Source organism: Tachysurus fulvidraco, chromosome 20, assembly GCF_022655615.1.
Source record: "Tachysurus fulvidraco isolate hzauxx_2018 chromosome 20, HZAU_PFXX_2.0, whole genome shotgun sequence".
NCBI classification, from domain to species: Eukaryota; Metazoa; Chordata; class Actinopteri; order Siluriformes; family Bagridae; genus Tachysurus; species Tachysurus fulvidraco.
The window spans coordinates 15,246,874-15,274,410 of record NC_062537.1 but is presented as its reverse complement, the minus strand read 5'-3'; the positions used below and the strand labels follow the sequence as shown (position 1 = coordinate 15,274,410).

At 37.6% G+C, this 27,537-nt stretch overlaps 1 protein-coding gene across 3 annotated transcripts; it reads left to right on the top strand.

Moving 5' to 3' along the window:
• On the top strand, positions 1 to 25,933 carry musk (muscle, skeletal, receptor tyrosine kinase). 3 transcript variants are annotated; one of them, XM_047805244.1, is made up of 17 exons: positions 1 to 550; positions 5,446 to 5,572; positions 5,655 to 5,806; positions 6,740 to 6,867; positions 6,965 to 7,106; positions 7,764 to 7,888; positions 11,452 to 11,611; positions 12,522 to 12,528; positions 13,878 to 14,141; positions 15,729 to 15,901; positions 16,333 to 16,356; positions 17,067 to 17,155; positions 18,453 to 18,612; positions 19,196 to 19,382; positions 20,382 to 20,576; positions 22,620 to 22,768; positions 23,117 to 25,933. In XM_047805244.1, exons 1-17 carry the CDS (start codon positions 427 to 429, stop codon positions 23,800 to 23,802), a joined length of 2,892 nt encoding a protein of 963 aa, XP_047661200.1. In that variant the 5' UTR covers positions 1 to 426; the 3' UTR covers positions 23,803 to 25,933. The 3 variants fall into 3 exon arrangements, with proteins under 3 accessions (XP_047661200.1, XP_047661199.1, XP_026996801.2); XM_047805243.1 differs by having other exon boundaries at positions 19,193 to 19,382; positions 20,385 to 20,576; XM_027141000.2 differs by having other exon boundaries at positions 2 to 550; positions 19,193 to 19,382; positions 23,117 to 25,930.
• The last annotated feature ends 1,604 nt before the right edge of the window (positions 25,934 to 27,537 follow it).

Below are 27,537 nucleotides of genomic sequence, written 5' to 3'. Positions count from 1 at the left end.
TATTTTCCCAAAACAACACACTCCCAATTCTGTGTTTTGCTTCTTGCACAAGACTTAGGCTTACATCCTGCAGGCTTCCTATGTAACATTATCTATTTTGTACTTTTAAAACATCACAAAAGGGCACCATACAACTCATAGACACACTATATGTATGTAAGGTGTTCAGTAACAGTGTTAGGTAACTGAGCATAGTTTTCTGGCCTTTCCTGAGGCACATTTCTGTGTATCCACCAGGTTCCTCTGAGCTCTGAGCTGCTCATATCTCTGCACGGATATCAAGCAGCTGCTGCTGTCCGTCTGCTTCGGTAAACCATACATGCACAGTACTGACAGACAGTGTGGTGGTCAGGCCTCGTACACACACGCTGTGGAAATCTGTCCTGTGAAAGACAAACTGCAGGGATTTTAACATAAAGGTGACGGATGAGATTTCGAACCCGGTTTGAAATGCAGCTTTCTTTAACTATGAAGCTTCTTGAAAACATTCCAGTGCTGCAGATTTTCCTGCTGCTGCTGCATCTCAGCCTGATCAACGGCGTACAGAGAGGTGAGGTGGTGTGCTTTGTGTTAAAGCTGAATTCCTTAGATCTTAAAAGAACTTATACCTTATCTTATATCTTATATCTTGATAATGTATTCATTTCACAATTTTGTTCTGTATAGCAAAATGCGTATTACTAAAATTATTTTAATTTACGCTATTAAATATATGTTCTGTGATTATCTCATGATCAGTATGAGAAGGAGCCAGCACAGGGTGTTGAAGTTATGACCCTGCCTGGCATTTGCACCTTAATATAAATCTGCTACTGTGGATATAATAATTTCATGACTGTGAATAACATCTAGTGGAACATAATAGCAACAGGCAATTATAATATTAGTGAGCTTATATTTAATCCCTTTACTGAAATGTATTTACATAACTCACATATTTATCACCATGCTAAATGATATAGATGCGAATCTCAAAGTAATGACAGGATTTTAATCCATTTATTTCTGTTTTTCAGAAATATGTCATATGTCTTGGGTTAGTGATGGAACACTATGAATTCATGCTTGTATGTCTATGGTATTTGTTGAAGACTTATTTGAACATTTTTGGAGAGTTTTTAAAGAGTCCCCACAAAATAAAGGATTATATAATGAATAAGGATGTTTAGAAACTTTAAGCCTTTGATTTTTCTGTGAAATTTATTTTGTACAGTTAAAAGTGTCCCTTTTGAGAGCCCTTACTTGACTTTTTGATTACTGTGTACTCAGTAGGCTGTTAAAGACCATCTGATAAGTTCAAAATGATTAAGCATTACATATCAACATTGGAAAATTGTTTTCAAAATGTATGACAGATAATCTTATGAATACTGACTAAACGTTTTTTACAAAGTGCTTTGAAAAGTAAATAGACCGACAAGCCATAAAATGGACACTGATATATTACAGCTGATGTGCCTCCATTAAAACAGTCACATCAATGGAAAATAAATCAATGAATGATCTCTCATCACCTTTTCAGCCAAGGACATCTATCCTGGCCACAGTAAATGATGTGCTGATGTGAATGTTGGAGAGAGCATTCTCTAAGATCAGTGTTGGTTTCTGGGGTGTACTTTGGTTTTTAGTCCAGTTAAATTTCATACAAAACAAATTGCAGATGCCTAAAAATTGCAAGAGTCGTTTAAGTCTGGTGCATACTGTAGGAAGTGCCGGAGTGTGTGAAGTAAGTATTTGGCTGAGACTTTTCTTCTAAAGTTCAGGAACAGTGTGAGGAAGAGGTGACATATCCGCTTATTCTCCCATCAGGAACTGCCAGGTTGTGTTCCAGATCCAGGGCCGAGTCGGAGCCGTCAGCCAGTGCTAATATTTCCACGTGAGAAAACTGAGTGTAGAACGAGCAAGGTTTGCAGTGTCATGGTGTAAATTACTGAGTCGCTGGCTGAACTTTTTGAAGGATTGACTTACATGCAGTGCAGGGACTAGAAGTAGATTAAATAAATTGACCATAAGGAAAGTAATTTAGATTGGCTAACAAATCAACTGTGGCAGGTAGGTGGTGTTAGCTACGTCTGAATTCTGTAGGGCTACCTATGCGTGGGTCACTTATGCTTCATGAAAAAAAGTTTTCTTTTAGAGTCATACTAGTACAAGATGATTCATGATGAAGCTGCATTTGATTCTTGTTAATTCATTATTGACTCATGTTGATTATGCATGGAGTTTTGTTGATTCCAACTTATTCTTGAAGGAGTCATATTTATACTTCATGGAGTCATTTTGATTCCTCCTGACATCATAATGATTTTACATTTGATCTGGGCTCAAAACTTGATTCCTTGATTAATTTCATATTGTTTTAATCATATATTTCCATTTCTGATGGACTCCTGTTGTTTTGTATTTATTCCTTGTCAAATCATATTGATTTTAATTGATTCCTGACGGAGTCATCTTTGTTCAAGTTGATACCTGACTGGGTGAAATTCATTCCTGTTTAAGTTTACTCAAATCAAGAAGCTTTTATTGTCATTTCAACCATATATAGCTGTTGCAGTAGTGAAATGAGACAACATTTCTCCAGGATTGTGGTTCTACATAAAACAAAGACAGAGCTAAGAACCAGTTAATCCTAGCCACATAAAGTGCAACTGTGCATCCTGGTGCAAACAGTGCAGGACAAGACAAACAAGACAGACAAGACAGTGCAGAACAAAAGACATTGCAGGATAAAAAACAGTGCAGACAAAAAGTTACAAGACAATACAATAAAAGACAATACACAAAAGACAATAAACAGAAACACTGCATGTTCAACAATATTTTGTGCAGCAATACTATAATGAACACAGTTTCATAGCAGCAGGTCCCTGAGATAATGTATAGGGTTGTGCAAAACTGCAAACGACTGAGATGTTGGACAGTATGTGCAAAACGACTAAAATGTTGGACAGTATGTGCAAAACGACTGAGATGTTGGACAGTACATTATGTGCAAAACGACTGAGATGTTGGACAGTATGTGCAAAACGACTGAAATGTTGGACAGTATGTGCAAAACGACTGAGATGTTGGACAGTATGTGCAAAACGACTGAGATGTTGGACAGTACTGTATGTGCAAAACGACTGAAATGTTGGACAGTATGTGCAAAACAACTGAAATGTTGGACAGTATGTTCAAAACAAATGAAATGTTGGACAGTATGTGCAAAACAACTGAAATGTTGGACAGTATGTGCAAAACAACTGAAATGTTGGACAGTATGTGCAAAACGACTGAAATGTTGGACAGTATGTGCAAAACGACTGAAATGTTGGACAGTATGTGCAAAACGACTGAGATGTTGGACAGTACTGTATGTGCAAAACGACTGAAATGTTGGACAGTATGTGCAAAACGACTGAAATGTTGGACAGTATGTGCAAAACAACTGAAATGTTGGACAGTACAGTATGTGCAAAACGACTGAAATGTTGGACAGTATGTGCAAAGAGCAAAACTCTTGTTTCAATATACTGTACATTGAGAAAATGTATTTCTCTAAAACAGACACCGATATGACATGACAGGTTGTACCAGGAAACAACTGGCCTGTTCCATTGTCTTACTTAATGAGTCTCCTCCCATTGTCTCTATTCTCAATCTAGAAAAACATAGGCTGACTCTGGAAATAGCTTGGACATCACATGCTTGGTGTGATACATTCATTTCATTATAGAATACTCAATTAGCTTATTCCTAATCCCTATTTGTTACTGGAAAGCCTTCCCAGAAAAGTAGAGGCTGTTACAGCAGCATGAAGGGCAACCAACTTTGGAATCAGATGTTCAGCAAGCACATGAAAGTATGATGTCACGTGTCCACACACTTTTGGTCATACTTATATAGTAGTGTTGGGTTCAACACCATCTTAGGTGAGACAGTTAAGACAAAGACTGTAGCCGATGCTGCCTGAGTCTAGACCGAAACGATACCATACAGTAGGGGCGAGACCTAGACGAGATGAAAAACACTACACATGGCCGAGTCCATGTCAAGTCTTAACTGTTCAGGTGTTTTAATTTGTTTGTTGTGGCATCTACAATATCTAAGATATGTTGGATATAATGCATTGCAATATTATTTTATAGCAATGATTTGTAAAATTGTTGGGAGGTGGGTTGTGTTTAGTTAGGAAGCATGCATGAGGTAAATGATGTTGGCCCATAGAACCAAAAACAGCTATGCTAAATATTACGTGTGCTATATTGTTTTGAACATAAGTATTTTGAAACATAGTCACTTGTCTCAGCTGGTGTCAAAAATTAGTTTTTATAGGACGAGACCAAAAAAGTAAAGACTTTCACCCGAATTTAGGACAAAGACCAAGACCTCTGATTTGTGGACTTACAGTAAGACTGGTCTTAAGTCTGAGCACCAAACAAGTTTGGGAAAAGCTGCAAGAAAGAATGTATAGAACAGTCGCCAGCCCGAGATTAGAGAATGCATCAGGAAACTATGTGTCAGCATGCTTAATGGTGCAGGAGCCACACAGATTAATGAACATCGCTTTCAGCTATTAGTACAGTATCTTTGCAACATATGATGTACCTTCATACTTTCTTACTGCTTAGATAGTATATAGGCTAACTGCTAAAAGAGTTTTTAAAATCATACACACACAAAAGAAGGTACCATGTGGCACACCGTTGTACTGTTTGGTTGTTCTTCTAAGAGAACTTTTCCTGATTTATTTCCTGTTTTCTGATAGAGCCGCATTGACCCATGTTGGCGTTTGCTCCAATGGACTGCGATTAGTAAATCAGAAAACTTGCCTAATATTTTAAGAAGCTAGAAGCCATAAAAAAAAACAAAAATCACATTCTAAGCGCGTAGGATGCAACACATAAATCATGACCATTAGTAAACTCCCTGTTCCTAAAAACAATGCGGTTCCCATTTAACTTTATTTATTCTGGCTTACAGAAGCCACAGTGATGCTAACAGTATTTTATCCACCTTGTCACTGGAATTATCAACATGTCTTTTCTTTCCACTTGACACCCCCTATTTGAGGTTATTAGTCTTCAGTGTTGCAAAGATCAGCAGTCAGAATGTAAACTATGCTGTTTTGAAAGTTTCATTTCACAACAGCCACCATACGTGTTGTTGCTATTTAAGGTCATATCCCTTGTAAATGTGTCCTCCCTTCATAGCTTGATTGACAAAGAACTGAGCTTGGGCTTCTTCACTGACTGCTTAGGTTTCGCCACTGTGAGTGACTCATTTGAGATCTGTTGCTTTTCATGGCCCAGGTTTAGTAAGGCTAAATAGATTGAGAATGCTATTTCTGCAGTTTATGATGCTAATTAATCTCTCTCTCTCTCTCTCTCTCTCTCTCTCTCTCTCTCTCTCTCTCTCTCTCTCTCTCTCTCTCTCTCTCTCTCTCTCTCTCTCACTCAGCTCCTAAAATCACCACCTTACTTGAGACAGTTGATGCCTTACTGGATCATAACGCTACTTTTATATGTGAGGTGGATTCACATCCTCTAGCAGATATAACGTGGATGCGAAATAATTATCCTATACGGTTAGTAAGCATGCTATAATTTGATCTCAGTTAACACCTCTTTTTCATCATGTCACCATGTAAAATCTTCTGTTTATCGCAGGCACTATGACTCCCGATACATTATTAGAGAAAATGGCCAGATGTTGATCATTCCCAATGTGAGGGATACAGACAGTGGAGAATACTGTTGCACTGCCGATAACGGGATTGGAGAACCAGCCAAAAGCTGTGGGGCTTTGCAGCTAAAGATGAGTAGGTTGTCTCTTAACTCCAAACGTGAGCTACAGTGTCTTGCATAACCAGAAAAGCAAAACTATCCTGCTATATGACCCCAGAAAAAAGTCATAGAGTGCATAGAGTGCTGGTGTTTATGTCATGTCTCAACTCCCGCTGTTTGGCTAATTTATAATTTTAGTGTGCACTTAGCAAATAAATAAAAATGAGGATTCTTTAGACGTGACCAACACTGTCAGCAATGTGTGTGAATGTGTGTGAATTCTAGCTCTGGAATTTCCTCAACCTCAGCTAAATCATTCGAGGTCATAACTTTTGCAGTTATTCATTTTGTTCCCTTTTTTTTCACTTTAATATACAAGTAGCAATTTCACAATAAAGGTGAAAGTGGCTCTGGTGTGATTTATCTTGGTTTCATTTATTCTACACAAACAAAAACCTTCCATTTTAACAGGGGTGTGTAGACTTTTTAGATCCTGTCTTCATGTCTTTAGCACTGATGATAATTAACCACATTTTGTGCATTTGTTAATTCTATGCTAATGAAACCTTGTAAAATATTAGCTTGTTTCCTGAGAGGGAGAGGGAACCTCTTGAATAGTTAAATGCATGTTTAATTAGATTGATTAGATGCTTTAGAATTTATTTCAAAAAAATAAAGTTATAAAGGCTAAATGACACCTATTTTCTGGTGAACTTAATTTAACACGAATAGACTAGCCAGCGCCAATCTATAAACCTTGCAATCATTAAACATTTTAAACATTACATTTATTAATTTTCTTGTCACTTACAGGTGAGATACGATTACTGTATGTCCTAGTACGGAGCTCAGCTCGGGCCCTTCCTGTCTGCTCCTAGCATGAATTTATTTTTTTCTGGAAAAATTATTGCCCAATAAAAATGAATTGCATATACAAAAAAAAGTAATGACAAACTGTTATTTTTCAGAGCCACAGATTAAGAGACATCCAACAAACGTGACATTACTATTAGAGTCCAAGGCAGTATTGCCATGTGTAACATTAGGATATCCCAAACCAGAAGTGTCCTGGCTTAAAGGTGATGATTTAATAAAGGTACGTGTTTGTGAGTGTGTCCATACACATACAAATGAATGAAGTTAAATGACTTGTTTCTTACCTGTTGGCGTATCATCTTTGGTCTGACTTTCAGATTGATAGCCGAATATCGATTTTGGACATTGGGTCCTTAAAAATTCACAACATCAGGAAAGAGGATGCCGGACAGTACCGATGTGTGGCTAGGAACAGTTTTGGGATTGCTTATTCAAAACCGGTCACCATTGAAGTACAAGGTAAAATGATGTATAAAATTACTAAAATATATTATATTTCTATTATATCTCTGTATAGACACCAGTTCAGTAATACTGTACTATAAATTCTACAAATAAGCACTTATTATTAAACATCAAATTCTGTCTTAATAATGAATTAATACATGCACTAATCCTTAGAAATTTAGGAAACAATACATTTTATTGAAGCGTATTATTAGAAAAGCTATTACTAAGAATAATGATAATTAATTGTTAAAACTTTCCGTTAATTGATATTACGCAGGCGTCTTAGTATAAGTATAAGTTATGATGAGTTCGGAAACAATGTCATTTAACCCAAATTATAGGTTAGAATGTAGAAATGTTTAATTATTAAAATGAAATCCTGGATCATAGATTATTTCTAAATATTATCATGCAAGTCATTCAGAGTGGAGTTTTTTTGTCCTTTGAGAAGAGCTAAATGTTAAATATTATCATTATTAATGGCTATTCATATACCACTCAGAGCTTGGTGATCTATGTTAATGTATTATGAACTATTTGTTAAGGATTAATGCATCCATTATTATTATTATGCATTAATATACATCATGCTTATTTGTGAAGCATATATAAATATTTTACCTCTCTCCCACTGTACTTTTTAATGACATGTGTGTATTTTGTCAGCTCCTGCTAAAATACTTAAAGTTCCCAAAGAGCAGAAAGTGCAGCTTGGAACTAAAGTGGCCTTGGAGTGCAATGCCACTGGAAATCCTGTTCCTTCTATCACTTGGCTGGAAAATGGAAATACAGTAAGCTCGCTTTCCATTATATCACTCAGTATCTTATTTTTCTAGACTCATTTTTCCATAGCTTTCTCTGTCCTCTCTCACCATTTAATTATTTTTTTCCTTCTGAGCCCGCTTGGCTTCATCATCTTTGTTCAAGCTCTGGAGAACAAACTAATTGCAATTTAATTGCAGTCATTTAACCAGGGTTTTGAACAAAGTACAGCAAGCTCCAGCAGACTGCCTGACTTTTATTTCCCAACTGTAATGTCCACATTCAGGCCAACAGGAGGCCTTGTGGGTCTCGCATTCCCGAGACAATATGAGCATTAGCACCATTCCAGTTATATTTATGACTTAAAGACACTATTGTGGGATCACCGATGAAAACAGAACGGCTGATAAAAAACAATACAATAAAAACAAAGATCATCAGAGAGACCTTTGGGAATAAAGTATATTAGATCAGAACATGATCGCATTTGTGATTTCTCATTAGTGCCAAATGATGGTAGAGCCGGTAACACTTTCGGAAGAAAGACACTTTCTGGAACGTAATTGGATTTGAACCGGACGATGCTTTTGGGAAATTTGTGTTTGGTGTATTAAGATCAACTCAACTATTGCACAAGATGAAGCAAAGCACAGTAGCTCAGAAGAGGAAAAAATGTGTAAGATAGTGGGGTGTAATTTGGACTTAATCTCCAAATATGTCAGGTTTACATAGCCATAGTCAACATAATCATTGACTAGAAGGAGTGGTGGAAAAACAAGTGAAATATGTGAGTATATGACAAAAGAAAACAGGCTAAGTGTACTTGGATGAAGCCTGTTGTAGCGTCAAGCTAGCACTTTTGTATCGCTTTTATAGTTAAGCAGAGATTTGTGCTAAAAACTATATTTTGCTGGCTTTTGCATGATCCTTTATGCACACCTTTACTCCAGTGTGCTATGCTTAGGTTTAAGGGTATTAACATAGTGTAATATCATAGTGTTTGTGAGAAAGAAGAAAGCCAGTAAAGAGGAACAAAACCCACCAAGGTTTTCCTGGACAGTAAATATAAACAAACATGAAACAAAATGTCGATCTAAAACCTCCCGGCAGAGACAAGCAGATATCACAGTAAACACTTCATCTAACACTTAAACACCCTACAAACGGAAATAACAGACAGCTGCTGGGGCTCCTATATGTGGAAATAAGCATCCACATCACGAAAGCACAGCGATGCAACAATATGATACCTGGATTTATTAATTTGTATTAAAAGCACATAATATTTGTTGTGCCGATTGATATATATTTCTGTATTATAGTTTTTAGCAACAAAGCTAGAGCTGTAAATGTAATTTGGAGCCTGTGTATGGCTTTTGTGAGGAATTTATTTGCCCTTTGGTTTTGTTTAACTGAATTAATTACCTGCTCTAACGAAGCAGCCTAAAAACCTAAGAAAAAATCTAAAAAAAAACTTTTTTTGCAATCCTGGACTGTTAAAAAAATAAATAAAATGGTTCACACTAGTGTTCACAGGATATGAGCTAACACCTCTGACATTCCCTTTGGTACCCTGGATTCCTAATTCAGTCCTAGTCTATTTATATTTCACGTTCTGCAGGATATTCTCTGGGGCATTAAGATTAAGAGTGCCTTGGTGTTGGAGAGGACTTGTGAGGACTGCTGTTGAAGTAGTTTGTATTTTTTCTTGTATCAAGTGCTACTTGTAGATTAAGTTGATTGAGAATACGATGACATTTGTTACAGTTCTCCTATCAGGCCGTTATGCTGTAAATGACTTTTTCGCTCTTGATAAGGAGCTGTGCAGACAGGTTGTTTAAAGATGGGGGTATAGTCAGAGGTTTAATGTCAGTGTGCTCTCTTGGCACCGCTGTCCGCCGCAGTCTTATGTTACCAAACATGACCTCGTCCTTCCTTTATTTACGACTGGAGTGCTCATCATTTTTATCTGCCTTCCTTTCCCACAGTAAAATAGAACAGCAATTTTTGAATCCACTGACGAATACATTCATCAAAGTGAAGCGTATAATCTGGGCCTTGTTTTGTGTATTATTAAAGGCTTGTTATCAGCCAGATTTTAGGACTACAGCAATAAATGCTTTAGCTTGGGTTTGCTATTTCAGCTGGCCCTCGACGGACACAGTGCTTGTTTTTCAGCCTTTCTTGATTATGAATTTAGAGCTGCAATTATTTTGTAGTATATGTTGTATCTTTGTACTTTAAAAAAATGAATAAATAAGTATATCTTATTTTCCCGGTTATATACATTATGCCTATTTTGATACTAATTGAAATTTACTTGTTCAATTCGAATTGACAAAGGATGCAGAACAGATTTATCCTTATTCTGCAAATAAATAATAAAACTTAGAAATGTTGAAAATACTACAATCATTTTAGAATTACTCTGTAGCTTATAGCACATAGTAAGAGAAGTCACTGTTTGGTGTTTTGCCCTTCGAAGTGTCAATAGAATGCATGTGGTATTATAGCATGAATGTTTAAAATTACCCCATGTACACATGGTAAATCATTAATTCTCATAGCCGGATAAAGTGCTTCTAAAAGCAGCTCTGTGACGAGCAAGTTTCAAATATAAAACAATGAGTAAACCTCAAAACTGTCACACCAGCTAACAATGTTCTCATAAGGTCAGCAGATTTATTTGGCCAAATGACTGTGGCTGTGTTGTAATCGATTTAAGGTGTGATAATGCAAGTATTTATTGCACTTTGTCCAGAGAAGGTGACTGTAATATTATCATTGTTATTAGTAATAGTAGAAGGTGGAGTTGATGAAGTCATTTATGTAGGGGACAGAGACTCTGAGATGACATAATAAGGTATGGCCAAAAATGTCTTGTTTTATTTTGTGTTTTATTTTGTTTGTCTTGTTATTTTGTGACCAGGAGATATGATAGTCACGGCCATGAACTGTGGAACATGTTATGGAAAGTCATATTTAATACATGACCTCCAGTTATTTGGTAGGAACTAGGGAAAAATTCCATTTGTTTTGTGAATTCATTGAAGGTGATACAGTATGAGCTGATGTTTACCCAACAATGTGTGATATTATACAGTAGGTAATCTCCATGATCTTGGTTTCCACCATAGTCTGATTTTACCACACTATAGACTACTTGTATAGAATACTTTATATTATATGCCCAAATGTTTGTGGACACTTGACCACTTGTCACCACAATCATATATGTGGTATGTCTGTTTGTATGTCTTTTGTGTGTCTGTTTTCACTGTCTCTTGCTTGCACTGTATTTGTATTGCACTACTGTTTGCACATTATGTCAATAAGTTAATTTTCACTTGTTTGTTGTTTCATTTCATTTGTGTACTGCATGGGCTATATGGTGGAAATGACAGAATATCCCCTTGACTCTTGACTTGACTGACTAGCTTGTGTTAATTTAATTTATGCTAACTAGTACAGATATAATTATGGTAGTGAATAGAAAAAGCATTATTCTTTCTTTCTTTCTTTCTTTCTTTCTTTCTTTCTTTCTTTCTTTCTTTCTTTCTTTCTTTCTTTCTTTCTTTCTTTCTATCAATAGATTGCAGGGGCATCGGTGGAGGAGACGCTGGTTGGGGAGGTGATAGTCTCCGTCATGCGTGTGGTGGTAAATAAACCGGCTCTTTACACATGCCAGGCCACTAATCAACACAGCGGAGGAGCTAATACTGTCAAATCTACTGTCAAGATCACTGTCTCAGGTGGGCTTATTCCAAACACAGCACAAAACCCATCACAGACTTGCAGTCACATTCCACTCTTAACAAATCTAGTCATAATTGTGGACTTTTTGTTGTTTTTGTCTCAGTTTGTACTTTTTTGAGGTATACAGTAGGCATGTGGTCTGGGTTTTCTGAGATACTACTGAAGGACAGACACATTACGTATCCTGATCTTTGTGTTCTCACTTTGATGGTTTCTCATTTTGCTGTAGGCTTTTTAACTAATTTGCTGATTTATGTATTTTATTTTTGAGATCATCAGCTGTGTGTGTGCGCACGCGTGTGTGTGTGTGTGTGTGTGTGTGTGTGTGTGTGTGTGTGTGTGTGTGTGTGTGTGTGTGTGTGTGTGTGTGTGTGTGTGTGTGTGTTTATTTACTGAGGGGTGTTATTTCAGTCAGGCCTTATTTGTTAGCATAGCTGTTCTTCCCCTCACCCCTGATATATTCATGATGCTAACGTGCCATGTAGTGAAGACACAGTATTTTACAAAAACTGCAATCTGTAGAACTGTCAGGGATTACTGAGATTTATTATGTTGTGTTTCTGAGCTGAACAGAATTACTTTGTTTTATCAGAAAAAAAATCAATATTCCTTTTTTTGTCCTCTCTATTTTTTAGAGTTGACCATGCTGTCCTTCTGAAGTATCTTAAAACGTAGAATGTTCTTTTAGCACCCCTATTAACCCATCACAGTTCACACCTGTTCATTCCTCCAGGCCACACACACACACATTCACACTCATTTTCTGGGCCAAGCACATCACAAGCATGGTCTGCATTACAGAGTGGATGCATTATTCTTTGTCATACCCAAAAAAATGCTTAACTTTCTTTTTCTTCTTCGGCTTTGTCCTGATGCTGGTTTCTGGATCCTGCGATTTTCCCATAGATTGGAGGTAAGAATCTTTACACATTAAAAACACAATGGTTGCATTAGTTACAGTTTTATGCGCTGGAGCTGAGTTATCTAATAATAACATTAAATCTTGCATTTAATTTATTCAGCATTGGAACATTGGGCATTGGCCTTAAACTCTATATACCTTGCAGAATTTGAGTGCATATCTATTAGCCCTCACTACTTCACTTTACTCCACCTAAAGCTTTTGTTGGATCCTCTTATAATCCACACGAGTTAGTGTTGGATCTGGCCATTATTTTGATCTATGGTCCTGATAAGGAAACAATACATTCTTTCTAGTGTAGAAAGAATGAAGAAAAAACAAAAACCCTTTCAGTTTCCTCTTCATGAAGCCCGGCAGCTGGATAATGTATTTCATTTAAGTGGCTGGTTTGCTACCAGAAAAAGTGGAGCATATGGGCTGGATAATGGTTGATGTATATAAGCATACACATAAGGAGCCTGTAATGTATTATGCTAAACCACCCGTACCACATGTTCTAAATTAAATGTGAACCAAAGTGAATGCTCCGTCAGATTTAACACTACATGGCTCATATTTGACATCTGGGCATGATTAGAGGAATGTTAAATTGAGTGAAATAGTCATGTGCCTTGGGCTTTTTACTTGAATGTACGGAGTATAACGCTGGATAAAATGGTCATGCTTTGTTCATTGTTTATGTCAGATTATGTTTTTACAAACTCATGCAAGTTAAGTTACAGTACTTAAGACGGTGTCTATCTATCTATCTATCTATCTATCTATCTATCTATCTATCTATCTATCTATCTATCTATCTATCTATCTATCTATCTATTCCATATTGGTAATATTGTTTTTTTCATATATAGAATACAATGGTAAAAGGAATAAAATATTCTAAGCAGAATCTTTTCCAATTTTTAAATCTGATTGGTCAAAAGCTGTTGCACAATTTTCTATTACAGCATCTGTGACAACAGTGTTTATATTAATGAACTAGTTCTAAAATTGCTTGTTTCTATTTCAATTTACACAGGATATGACTTTAGAGATATGTTGAATTACCCAGATTAATAAAAAATAAATAAATAAATGTATCATATTTTTGGCATGGTGAAGAGATTCACCATCTTTATTTATCATGTTTGAAAGAAATCTCCAGGGTGAGTGTTTTCAAACGGTCAGAGTTAAAGTGGTTAAAGTGGTGTGAGGGGAATAAAACTTTTGTGCAGTTTTATAGGAAAAGGAAATCTCCTGTGAAGACATACTCAACTCAACCTAGTGCTTGGTTCTGTTTTGTTAAACATTGCTACATTGCTAACGATACGATTCTTCATCATGTCCTCCTCTTTCCTCAGGCTGTACAAAGGTAGTGCTGGTTACTGCAGTATGTACCGGGGTGAAGTGTGCCGTGGGCTGTTGCGACGCTCAGCACTTGTCTTCTTTAATTCTTCTCTGCCGGAGCCAGAGCAGGCTCAGGAGTTCTTGGCTCATGGAGGCTGGGCTGAACTCGAGGGAACAAGCCTTCTGTGCCAGCCTGCAGCTCGCTCACTGCTCTGCCATGCTGCTTTCCTGGACTGCAGCCCAACAGGACTTGGTCCCACACCCAAACCTGTCTGCAGGTACACAGCTGAATCGCACAGATTTTCAGCAAATCTGGAAAAACTATGAAACTCTTACAAAGCTGAAACTCCCATGATCCACCTTATCCCATATTCTGGGCTTAAAATCCTCTATACAGAGACACCGCACTTAAGCCCACTGTCAGTTATATTTAACCTTGGGTATATTTTTAGAAACATTTTGGAAAATTTTAAGCTTATCTTCTGGCTAACAACCACCAACTTAATGATGGATAGGTCTTTCATATGAACCTGTTGAGAGATGGTGGTAGCAGAGATGAGGATGTTGAGGTTCTCTTTAGGAGTGATGAGGATGGACAGGATTAGGAAGGAGCACATCAGAGGGACAGCCCAGGTTGGTTGTTTTGGGGACAAGGTCAGAGAGGCTAGATTCAGATAATTTGGACATGTACAGAGGAGGAAGGTGGTTATATTGGTAGAAGGATGTTGGAGATGGAGCTGCCAGGTATGAGGTCAAGAGGAAGGCTAAAGAGGAGATATATGGATGTGTTAAAAGGGTACATGAAGGTAATTTGTGAGAGAGTACCGGATGCCGAGGATAGAGTTAGGTGGATACAGATAATCCACTGTGGCGACCCCTAACGGGAAAAGCTGAAAGTAGAAGTAGAAGATTCTGTACCTGGATCAGTGACTGGAACAAAAATAAATGGAGACAACTAGACAATGTTTATGAATAGTATATGATAGAGGTTATATGTAATTTTAGTAAAAATATTATAATCAAGCACAATTGAAATGGTAAAAATCAGTCCTCCAATACTGGTAACCAACTGTCTTTCCCAATTCAGGAGTGTTAAACATTACCTTAAATATAGGTTGGTTTACCTATTGATCAAAGCTTAATAAACTACACTTTCTTGCTTGTTACATGTGTTGCTTGTTATACATCCGGATGTCTTCCTGCTTTACTGTGCACTTATAAATTTGTCATTTTATGATAGATGTACAGAACCATTCTGAACATAACAGTAGGTCCAATGTAGAATGCAGTGGTGGCTCAAGTGGTTAAGGGTTGTTGATCAGAGGATTGGGGTTTAAGCCCCAGTGCTGCCAATCTGCCACTGTTGGGCCCTTGAGAAAGGCCCTTAACCCTCTGTGCTCCAGGGCTGCTGTATCATGGCTGACAGTGTGCTCTGACCCCAACCTCCAAAGTTGGGATATGTGAGAAAATAATTTCACTTTGCTGTAATTTATGTGAAAAAAATAAAGGCTTCTTTTTCTCCTAGTAGCTAAACATGTGTCCCATGACTAGAAAAGAACTAAATATAAAGTATATAAAATAGATATAAATCAATGTAAAGAGGATGCAATAGAGCAGCTAAGCTAAGCTAGTGAGTTGAGGAACAGTGTAATCTATAAATTGTGAGGATTTACCAAGGCACCAAGACTCTAATATTAAAATTACACTTATATTTATCATTGATCAGTGTGAGCTCCTTAATATCAGTTGTCATGAATATCTTATATAGGTGACACCCTTATTTAAGCAATACCAGTGCAAGAAAAGTAAGATTTTCTTACATTGTTTCTATGAAATATGAATGTTATCCTTTAACTGCCTCATAGGGAGCACTGTCAAGCTGTGAAGGAGCTCTACTGTTATAAGGAATGGCACTCGATGGAGCAGAGGAATCACAGAGGAATCATTTCTCCAAGCCTGAGTCTCACTTTGCCAGACTGTGAAACTTTGCCCAGCCAGCATGCAGCTCCAGCATCATGCACTGCTGTAGCGTTTGTAGGTAAGAAACTTTGAAGTTGAAAGTTTTGTTGAAGTTTGGCAAAAAAAAATATTGAAAATTAGGACATCAGAGGAATTATACTCTACACAAATCACAAATTCGAACCGTTGCCCAGTAAGAAATGCAGACTATAGCTTCCCACATGCATTAGCTCCATGTGAAGCAACACACTATGATTATGATGAAAGCCAAGGACTAATGTTGATGGTTTTATTGCTCAGTTCTGGCTCAGTTATTCTGTACCACTTTTTTTTAAATGTGTTATCTTGCGTTTTTTTGAAGTCTAAATGTGACTGAACACAGCAGAATTCTGTTCTAAAATTGATCACAGCGCAGCATAATTGCTGACAAACACCTAAATATCATCAATCATCATTACATGTTGTGGTATGTGCTGAGTATCTACAATTTGTTTTTCTTTTTTCCTACAGAAATGAAGAAAGACCAAATCACAAGTATGTGTGCTATTTCTATTCGATACACTATAAGGGCAAAAGTTTGTGGACACCTGAATCTTACATCCATTTCTGAACATCCCAATCCTGATTTAGTCCTCCTATAATAGCCTCTAGTTATCTAGGAAGGATTAGGATGGATAGATAGATAGATAGATAGATAGATAGATAGATAGATAGATAGATAGATAGATAGATAGATAGATAGATAGATAGATAGATAGATAGATAGATAGATAGATAGATAGATATTTTAGAACATGGTTGTTGGACTTTGTGATTATTCAGCTACAAGGAGCATTAGTGAGATCAGGCATTGATGTTGGCAGGTCTGGAGTTCAGTTCGGTGTACCAGTTCATCCCAAAAGTGTTCAGTGATGTTAAAGTCAAGGTTTTCCGCAGGACACCCGAGTTCTTCTACACCAAACTTGGCAAACCATGCCATTATTGTGAGGTTTGGGCCTCTTAGTAAAAAAAATTAATGCTACAGTATACAAAGACATTCTATACAATTGTGTGCTTTGTTTAGGAAAGAACCACATATTAGTGTGATGGTAAGATTTCTACATACTTTTGGCCATATAGTGTATGTACTTTTCCTATCCTAGTAGATTCAAACTTGTGTGAATAAAAATAAAATGCCTAATATTATTCATTAGAGTATTAAAGCTTAATGAACATACAGATTTAGTTTTCTTTTTCTCAAACAGCAACGTGCTACAATGATAGAGGAAGGTTTTATCAAGGCAATCACAATGTCACAGCATCTGGTATTCCTTGCCAGCGATGGGACCAGCAGGTATTTATTTATTTGCTTTTACTTTAATTAAGTCTACTGGGAGCTGGGACGCAAGATAATCGTTATCATAATTGTCTGAGCTCATTCAGGGTCATTAGGGACAGTGTATGAGCAAAGCTGTTCAACAAACACATGCAAACACACACACACACACACACACACACACACACACACACACACACACACACACACACACACACCACTTGTCTTACTATCTTTGCACGAAGCCTCCACTAACATTAAAACCACAGAGAGGTGAAGTAAATAACAATGATTACTAGCAGCTACTAGTTATCTAAATATGGGCTAATGCTATCCACAGGAAAACGCAGTGCAGCAAATGATAACTTTACTTACTGGTCTGATATCAACATTTTCTGATATTGTTAGATAGATTTCTGTATGCTGTGTCAGTCTGAGGGTCACACACACAGTGTTGCATTACATCCTTTGCCTTGTAGAGCCAAACCATATCTAATAGCATAGCATAACCAGGGTGGAGGGATTGAAGGAAAATGCAGCAGCTATGAGAGCATATGAGAGCATATTATGTTGCTGCTTCAAAATGGAAGATCTAGGATGATTTTGATATTCCTCGCATGAGAAATTAGACGTTTTCTGTTAAATGAATTCTAAATAAAACAATAATACATTTGTCAGACTGAGCTACCCTGAGCTATATGGCTCAAAAGTCATAGTGTTTCGTTATATGTACTGTACTAGAGAACTTATTTAACATGATGTTCACCTTGACCTTTTGATATTTTTGCGCAGGAGGTGAATTGTTTCCATGTAGTGATTTATCATTCCACAACACTGGTTAGAGCCACAGTTCCAATCATTCAAAGGGCATGAAATTAACTATAGAACATCTATGAACTGAACCACAGTGAAACTGAAAGGATGATGAACTGAGGAAGTGGCAGATATTTCCCACATTTAATTAACCCCTCACTATTCTTGGGTTATTTTATCAAAAGGGTCCAGTTCCTTAGGAAAAACACTTCACCTAAAGTTAATTTAAACCATGTGGTCTGAGGGGATGTGGTAGTCTAGTGGTTATGATGTTGGACTACTAATTGGAAGGTTGAGAGTTTCAATCCCAGGTCCACCAAGCTGCCACTGCTGGGCCCATGAGCAAGGCCCTTAAACATAGCTCTATATAAGGGTGTCTGACAAATTCTGTAAATGTAAACCACAAAACATAAATATGCAAAAGTGAACGTTGACTATAAACAACACCACAAACATAATTTCACTTAAATGCCCAAAGCATGATTCTTACTCTTTCTGTTAGGATCCTCACCCTCACAGGCTGACTGTGGACGTCATACCAGAGCTGAAGGATGCTGAGAACCACTGCCGCAATCCTGGGGGGGAGAGCGACCGGCCGTGGTGCTACTCCACCAACCCCAGTATACGCTGGGAATACTGCCTTGTGCCCAAATGTACAGAAGGTACCATGGTGTTATGTATTTTTCTTCTTAAGACTTATCACTATAGAGATATTTATCTTCATTCCTTTATTTGGTTCATCTGTGTACTCTTAAAATGTTTTTAGAAGCCTGTTTTCTGAGATATTAAGTAAAGCTGACATCCACTGTCTTCTTTCAGGCCTCAGATCCCAAATTTATCTTAAAAAAAGTAAAAAAGTAAATTAACTGTATATGTTGAACTGTTTTACATATGCGAAATGTAAATGTCATTGTGGAGAAAATGCACCACCTGGGGCATCATAAAATGGAGGCTTTAAACAAACAAACAAACAAACAAACAAATAATAAACAAACAAATAATAAACAAACAAATAAATAAATAGAAACATGCAAAATAATGGCCCAGCTACATGACATGACAAATTTGTTAAGAGGTCAAAACGTCTATTCATTTATTCTTTAGTCCTATTGGAGAATAAAATGTGTCACAATTATATTTATTTGTTTATTTATTTGTTTATTTATTTGTTTGTTTGTTTGTTTGTTTGTTTGTTTGTTTGTTTATGTATTTATTTTTTAAGATCATCTCTTTTTTTCTCAGTAGTTACCAGTGTGAAAATGCCACTTGCTCCAAAAATGGGCCCATCAAACCCCATGCCTGCTACTGTGTCTACTGGCTACTACATGAGTGTTATCATATTCATCATGGCTGGATTTGCAGGTGTAGCTTTCTTCACTATCATTCTGCTTATGTGTCTCAAGAGGAGAAAAAGGTGGAAGCGTCGAAAAAGGTGAGCATACGTTTCACATTTTATGGAAATTTTTTGGTACAGCTACGCTGATGTCCCATAGCATTAAACATGATGTGGTTATAGTGCTTCTGTGACCATGACAGGAACATGTGTTTGGAACATGGCAGAAATTCTAGGGAAATGCTTACTATTTTTGTATATAGATTTAACCTCCTTGATTTTTATCTTAAGAGCTACCCTTAGCACTGGATGTTCTTTGTTTCTTTAGACAAAGGGGAGGGAAACATGTATTGACTTCAAATATGATCTTGAAAAACAACAACAGGAAGAACAATATCAATCATCGACATCATCATTGATGGGATTGCATTTATTTGCATTTATTCTTTATTTGTGACTTTCTTATATCTTATCTCATATCGTCACTGTCGGGCGGAAACCTCCTATGTCCAAATTTTGTCAATTTCATATTTTTTCACATATCGATGCTATTGGTCAGTCCCCACTTAGGTATGTTTTTTTTTTACAAGTTATTAACCAATCTAAAGTCTTGAAAATAGCTTGAGTGCAAATCTCTTAACTACATTGAAGCCTTGTCTCTTGTCAAAAGGTTCAACGTGACTTTATTGAACACTGCTGGCAGCAGAGACATCTGTGTCCGTACCATTCTTATCAATGACAGCATAATCTCGTATCTCCCTGCTCCCAAGTCATAAAGTCAGTACAGTATCTCTGATAAAACGTGACTTTGGGAAAATGTTGTGTAAATGTTGGTACACAACAGAATATGATAACAATATAAGGTATAATAACTTTATTATAACTTTAATGATACAATGTTTAAAAACTTAAAAAAAGTTTTTTTTTTTATTTCCTGAAAAATAATGGTTTTGGAGATACGAGGATTCCTAAATATGATATCTAAATACGATATCTAAATACTGATAAACACTGAACAAACACTGGACCACTTCTCATGTGAATTGAGTTCAGGATTTTTCTTGACCTCTCATTGTGTGATCCGTCGTGCATTCTCAGCAGGGCCATGGAGGCGCCAACTCTCACCGCTCTTCCCTCCGAGCTGCTGTTAGACAGACTGCACCCGAACCCCATGTACCAGCGCCTTCCTCTTCTGCTCAATTCCAAACTTCTGGCGCTTGAGTACCCGCGTAACAACATTGAATATGTGCGTGACATCGGAGAAGGGGCCTTCGGACGAGTGTTTCAAGCAAGGTGAGAAAGAAAACTATGCCAAGCTGTGTCTAATGGTACAATCGATAGAAGAAGAAAAAAAACTTTTTGATTATGTGTTAGTTTCTTCACTGTATTGATTTTTATTACACATTCCTGAACAGCTAAAATTATAGCCCTTGTGTAGGAAAAATGTTAAATAATTCACTTTTAATTCCCAATTGATTTTCTTACCAAAGCTCTGTCTCGTACAAATCTAGCATGATAAATAACCTTTCATGTCAAAAGTTGTCCTGTGTGGACATGACACATACACACATACGCAGTACATCAAATGCTGTTTGCATAATCTGTGGCCATGTAATCTGCCTGCAATAGGAAGGCATGCGGTGGGTTCGTGTAGACTCCTGGGAACAGCAGTGTGGGGTGTCAAACTCATAGAGCTCACTCCTGAAATAGATACAGCGATGAGGCTATCATCAGGCATCATATGGGCACTGATGTGAAACTTCCCTGCAGACTTTATCGTGCCAGTAGGCACTGCTTAGGGCACTATTTATAGAGGCTCTGCTGGTATTTACCTTCTCCAGGAACATTCTGGAGACTGAAGCACAGGAAGTGCACTTTTAATGGTATGCTAAGTCCGCGCCTGAATGGCTGCCATTATGACCCAGCAGCAGAGAAAAAGGGCTTCTGTGTTTCTCTCTTACTCTGATTACTTGTGTTCTTCTATATCATGGCCATGTGTAATTGGTTTAAGTAGAGCACACTGTCAAACTATGAGACAAAAAGTGCCTGCTGTTTATCATGGCGCTGAAGCTGTGTTTAACATTATGGTTCACTGTGTGTATACTATCCCTCAGTGAAGGTCTGCGTGTAGTCTAAGCTAAATGTTTTCAGACTGAAAGCATGCTGTAGCTCAGGCTTTTGGACTAAGTAGTAATTCATGCTTTGTTGTGAGAAGGACGTTTATGAGTCAAACATCTATTTGTAGCAATTCTCATTTCTGTGCCTCATTGTTAGGCAAATAAATAATCACATACACTAACCTCTAACTTTACTCTCCTGCCGATGATGTTACAGTTGATTTAGTGACAATTTTCTGTGGCTGGGGTGGATTATCTATTATATTTAATTAACAAATGATCAATGCGGGGGGCACGGTGGTTTAGTGGGTAGCACGTTCGCCTCATACCTCCAGGGTTGGGGGTTCGATTCCCGCCTCCGCCTTGTGTGTGTGGAGTTTGCATTTTCTCCCCGTGCCTCGGGGGTTTCCTCCGGGTACTCCGGTTTTCTCCCCCGGTCCAAAGACATGCATAGTAGGTTGACTGGCATCTCTGGAAAATTGTCCGTAGTGTGTGTGTGAGTGAATGAGTGTGTGTGTGTGCTCTGCGATGGGTTGGCACTCCATCCAGGGTGTATCCTGCCTCGATGCCCGATGACGCCTGAGATAGGCACAGGCTCCCCGTGACCCGAGAAGTTTGGATAAGCGGTAGAAAATGAATGAATGAATGCTGAATGAAATGAAAACGCTAAAAAAGTTCCTTTTCTCGCCTGCCTTTAAGCGAGCAAACCAGTTCCTAGTTAAAGTTTTTTTGTTTGTTTGTATTTCATTGTATATTTTGGAAAACAAATCATAATTTGGATCGAAACAAAATTATTCCTTTATTTGGTGTTTTGATGACGGTACTGGAGTGCCATTGTCTAATGTCACTTCTGCCCACAATCTGACAAGCAGCAATAAATTTACAAATTTAGCTCTAAATTTGACAACAATTTACTACGATTTCCAGTAAAATACTGTAAAACTGTATATAACAAAAATGGGAAACATGTTCACAGTAAAATATGTGAATATGTCATTTAGCTGACGCTTAAAAAATGCAACTCAAAACTGATGTAGCTGATGATCTAAAGGCTAAAGACCGAACGATAGCAGTTTGGCCGTTCTTGGTTTTGAACACATAACCTTATCTGCAAACACTGTCTACTATGGGGCACATTATAGATGGGTGTCATGAGAATTCATGAGTGCAAATATGAAAGAAATTTTTGACCTGTTCTTGTTTGGTGATTGTCCCATAGAGCTCCAGGGTTGTTAACACATGAGGCATTCACTATGGTGGCAGTAAAGATGCTAAAGGAGGAGGCCTCAGCTGACATGCAGAACGACTTCCAGAGAGAGGCAGCTCTCATGGCCGAGTTTGATCACCCCAACATTGTCCGGCTACTGGGTATGTGTGCTAACTCCGTAATTATCTATGAAACACAAATGATGGTTGCCTAAGCTGTATTTGTTTAACCTCCTAAGACCCGAGCTTTGGGTTGGCTTGCATTTTAGATGCAATGTGATGTCCACATATGTGGACACCAGTTCGTAGGAGGTTAAAATGACCTTGTATTGTTTTACAGTATGTCCTTCTCATGACAAGGACAATAGAAAAACAGGCTGTTCAGTTTGGACCCCTGCTGGCTTCCAAATGTGTTATATTCCATGCATCATAGCAATAGCATGAGAGTCACAAGGATACTGTTACAGGATTCAACTTCAGAACTGTATTTAATTATTTTTTTCCCTCTAGGTGTGTGTGCTGTAGGGAAGCCCATGTGTCTAATGTTTGAGTACATGGCGCATGGAGATCTAAATGAGTACCTGCGGCGACGTTCTCCAGTCCAGCAGCGCACTCTGAGCCAGGGAAGTCTGATGTGGCCCAGTTCCCAGTCCTCTGAGCCTGATCCGTGTCCACTCAGCTGCCTGGATCAGCTTTCAGTATCCAAGCAGGTGGCAGCAGGCATGGCGTACCTGTCTGAGCGCAAATTTGTGCACCGGGACTTAGCCACAAGGAACTGCCTTGTTGGTGAGAACCTAGTGGTGAAGATTGCAGACTTTGGCCTGTCGCGGAACATCTACGCAGCTGACTACTACAAAGCGAGTGAGAATGACGCCATTCCTATCCGCTGGATGCCACCCGAATCAATCTTCTATAACCGCTACACTACTGAGTCAGATGTCTGGGCTTATGGAGTGGTGCTCTGGGAGATCTTTTCACATGGTATGCAGCCCTACTATGGAATGGCCCACGAGGAGGTGATATACTATGTCAGGGATGGCCATGTGCTGCTATGCCCAGAACATTGTCCTTTGGAGCTCTATAACCTGATGCGTTTGTGCTGGAGCACCCACCCGAGCGACCGGCCAAGCTTTGCTAGCATTCACCGCATCCTGGAGAGGATGAATAACCAGATGCTTCAGTCTAGCATGAACTGAGGCAATAAACAAATCTACAGCTAAGAAAGCTAAGAAACAATCATTGACAAACAAAGGTATCCACAGATTTATCTCCTCTGAGGTTTCGTGTACTGATAAGGTGCAAACTCTGCCTAACAGTCAAGTGAAATCAAAAGTTAAATACTAAGGAGACACTACGCAGGGTCCAAATGTTTGAGTCCACTACCAATAACTGTTATGAAAAATAAATACAATTTCATTAAACATTTCTTTTCTTCTGATAATTCTACATGGTGATACAGTAGGCAGAGTTGCCACCTCACAGGTCCAGCATCCCCAAATCAGGGTTGTCCAATATTATCTACAAAGGTTAAATGAAGGTGCAGGATTTCATTCCAACTAAGCATGATGTTGCATGATGAAATAATTTTTGCTTTAATAGAATTTAAATCTTTATCGTTTTCTCTATCCGAGCTTGTCTTTGGGTTTATTACCAGCCATTCAAACATACTTTGAGCATGAAATTAAATCGATCTACATATAACAAAAATTGACGAACACTATGTTTTTGTAATATAACATGTTGCTACTTTCATTACTGACATACAAACCTTTATTCTGTAATATTGAATTAAATCTGTGAACACATTATAGGAAATCTAAAATGACTTAATACTGCACAAGTCACAAAATAAAAATCTATTATAATATGATCTGTACTAAATAATGGCATAAGACATTTCACTTGGTAGTGGACTCAAGTTTTTGGACTCCACTGTAGGTCATTGTGAGACACTTGGAATTTGTACAGGAAGTGGTGCAATACCAATGTCTGGACATTGTACTTGTCAACTGGTCATAGCTGAAACACTCCTGTGTCTAAAGATTGAACGATGAAGAAAACTTTTTTACCTTTTTGATATTGTTTATGTTTTTCTTTGTGCATTCTGCCATTACTGAGTTCCTACAAACCGTATTTATTGATTCTATGTATAAAGTAAAGGTATGAAAGGTTAAGTGGAGCACACAGGATATTTGATGATGTTGCAGTATTGCTTGAATAGAGTAGAATATTCCCGAATGGCACATTATCACTTTACTAATGTTTGTGTTTGAACCATTTTTACAACTAACTGACTTTGATTTGGTTTTATTAGCTAATCCTCAACACTAAGTTGTTGTGCCAACTTTGGTTTTTACAGAACCCATGAATTCACTTGAATACTGGATTCTTTGTGTAGAAATCGATACCATGTGTAAAAGATTGCGTTCGGTGTGAAATGGACGGATGTCTAGTCAGACGGTTGTACAGGCTTCGCATTTCATCCCAAAGACTCTCGACTCTGCAGGCATTTAACACAATACAAATGATCATCTTCCTGGAACTATTCAGTTCTAGTATCATTCTGCAAGTATCCATCCAATTGTTCAATGAACTGGATCAGCGTTGATGTTTAGCTCCACCGTGCATTGCAGAAATTGTTTAATGCGTATCAGGGGCCCATATAATGTATACATACATGGAAAACATTCCCACACACCATCATGCCAGTGACATATCACAATTCAATAGGAGTGATCATCATCCAAAAAACTTGGATTCATCCAACCAGGCAACCCACGCCTTATCAGTCCAGATTTGATGCATCTGTTCTCATTGTAGATGTACACTCTTGTTCTGCCCCTGACAACACTGACACCTCCCATGTTTTTTGGCTGCTCTAGTGCATTTGAGACCAGAGAGTCTAGTACGTCATGCCTTCTAGGATGGCATTCTGTACAGCAGTGATGATTTTGCATGGGATTTGCCAGATTGTGGCTCTATTTGTTCAACATTCTGCTCTGACTCCTCTACTCAGATCCAAAAGAGGTTTTCATCTACAGTTAATTTTTTTCTTACCTTATTAATGCATGAAAACCAACAGCCAACTATTGCAACAATCACATTATTTATACCAAGCACGGCAGTCACAAGACATATGACCTGGAACTGTATGAAAGGTACAAATTGTGTGAAGGGGTGATGTACTGTAGTTCACCTTGTGACAGAAATAGTATTGCTTTTCTTTTAATAATATGTTAAATAATAAATTTACATGTTCAAGCTGTATAAACCAACCATTTTGGTATAAAATAAACACAATAAAATAAGTGAAATATAAACGATGTGCATAATGCATTTTTATACTGTTTTGATTCACCAGGTTCATTTATTACACATTATGTTTAGAAACATTTTATTTAGTTGCTAGGTAATTAGTGCCTCATCTTAAAACACTGTATGTGTAACAAACCCATAAAACTCACACTCATACATATATAATACTGCACTGGCTTAATTGTACCTTTTCTTGACACTGGGGTGATCAATGGTGCATCTTTTGTACCTTTACCGTAAATATGTATGTTTCACCTGGAAATATTGATATAGTGTACCTTAAAATGATTTCCGGTAGACAAATAGATTAAGTAAAGATTTAATGGTAAACTACATACTAAAAGATATATACTAGATAAAACATCCCCACTCAAAAGACAAGGAAAATTACAGAAAGTACTTTTTCTTAATGAAACTATATCTCAGTATCTAATACAGACTTAAACCCACAAAAAAAGTGCAAATGTTTCATTAATGTGCTTGAATGTAAAAAAAATAATAAAATAAAATATGTGTCTTTTATATGTAATCCATGTTATATATATAAAAGGAATTTACTAAATCAACACTAACACTAGCTGCTTCTCTGAGTGACAGGTAGGGGGCAGCACTGCATCAGCAGATTTGCTGAGGTTGTTTTTCTAACACACCCACTGAGTGATAAAAAGGATTGTTTTTTTTGCTTTTGGAATATGAATTTCATAGCTTTGTGTGTGTGTGTGTGTGTGTGTGTGTGTGTGTGTGTGTGTGTGTGTGTGTGATAACTAGTATGGTTATGTAATTTTTGTACAGCTAAAATGTAAGGTCGGTTTGAAAACAGCAACTCAAAAGCAATGGCAGAAAATTTGGTCTGTACCTCAAGCGGCTTCAGAAAAAGCATGAGCAGCATCCAAAGTGCGCCAATTTTTCCTGCCAAGAACTTTTGGTTCTGACAGAATGTAAGAGGGGTGAAAGCTGGACTTTATAGACATTGTTCAAACCTTCAACTTTCATTGACCCGCATGACGTTACATTTTTTAAAAAAAAAGTTATAACCTGCATGTTCAGAAAGAGTTTAAAACAAAACCTAAAAGAGGAAATGGGAGTTTTTCTCTACAGCAGTGTAGGGAGGCAACGATGACCTAAAAACTTCCTACAGTAAATTTATCTAATACTAATATGAATCATAGTTAGGTTTGTGCAGTCAGCTGTTGAGAACAGAGCAGTAGGCTGTTTTTAACCCTCCTTAAATTTGTTGTCTTTATTCATATAAACCAAGACTTGAGTCACATATAAACATTCTGACTTGATATAAATAAGGACGAAACTCCAGTCTTTCTTAATGATAACCATTTGCTCAGTGTTTAGTATTGTAATCCGTCATCTGTTATCTGTAATTGACAACAAAACCACCAAGCAGAAGTGTGACATCTTCATAGTCAGAATTCAGTCATAGTTACTGTTATTATCATTTCCATCTGAATATTAGTTCTTGTTTAAATGATGGAAAAACACACAGCTGGTTGTTCAACCATGTACTCAGAAGTGTTCCTTGTTTCGCATGATTCATATAGGATTATAAATACTTCAGATGATCTAAGAGAAATGCATGAGAAATATCTGAACCATTTGCATAC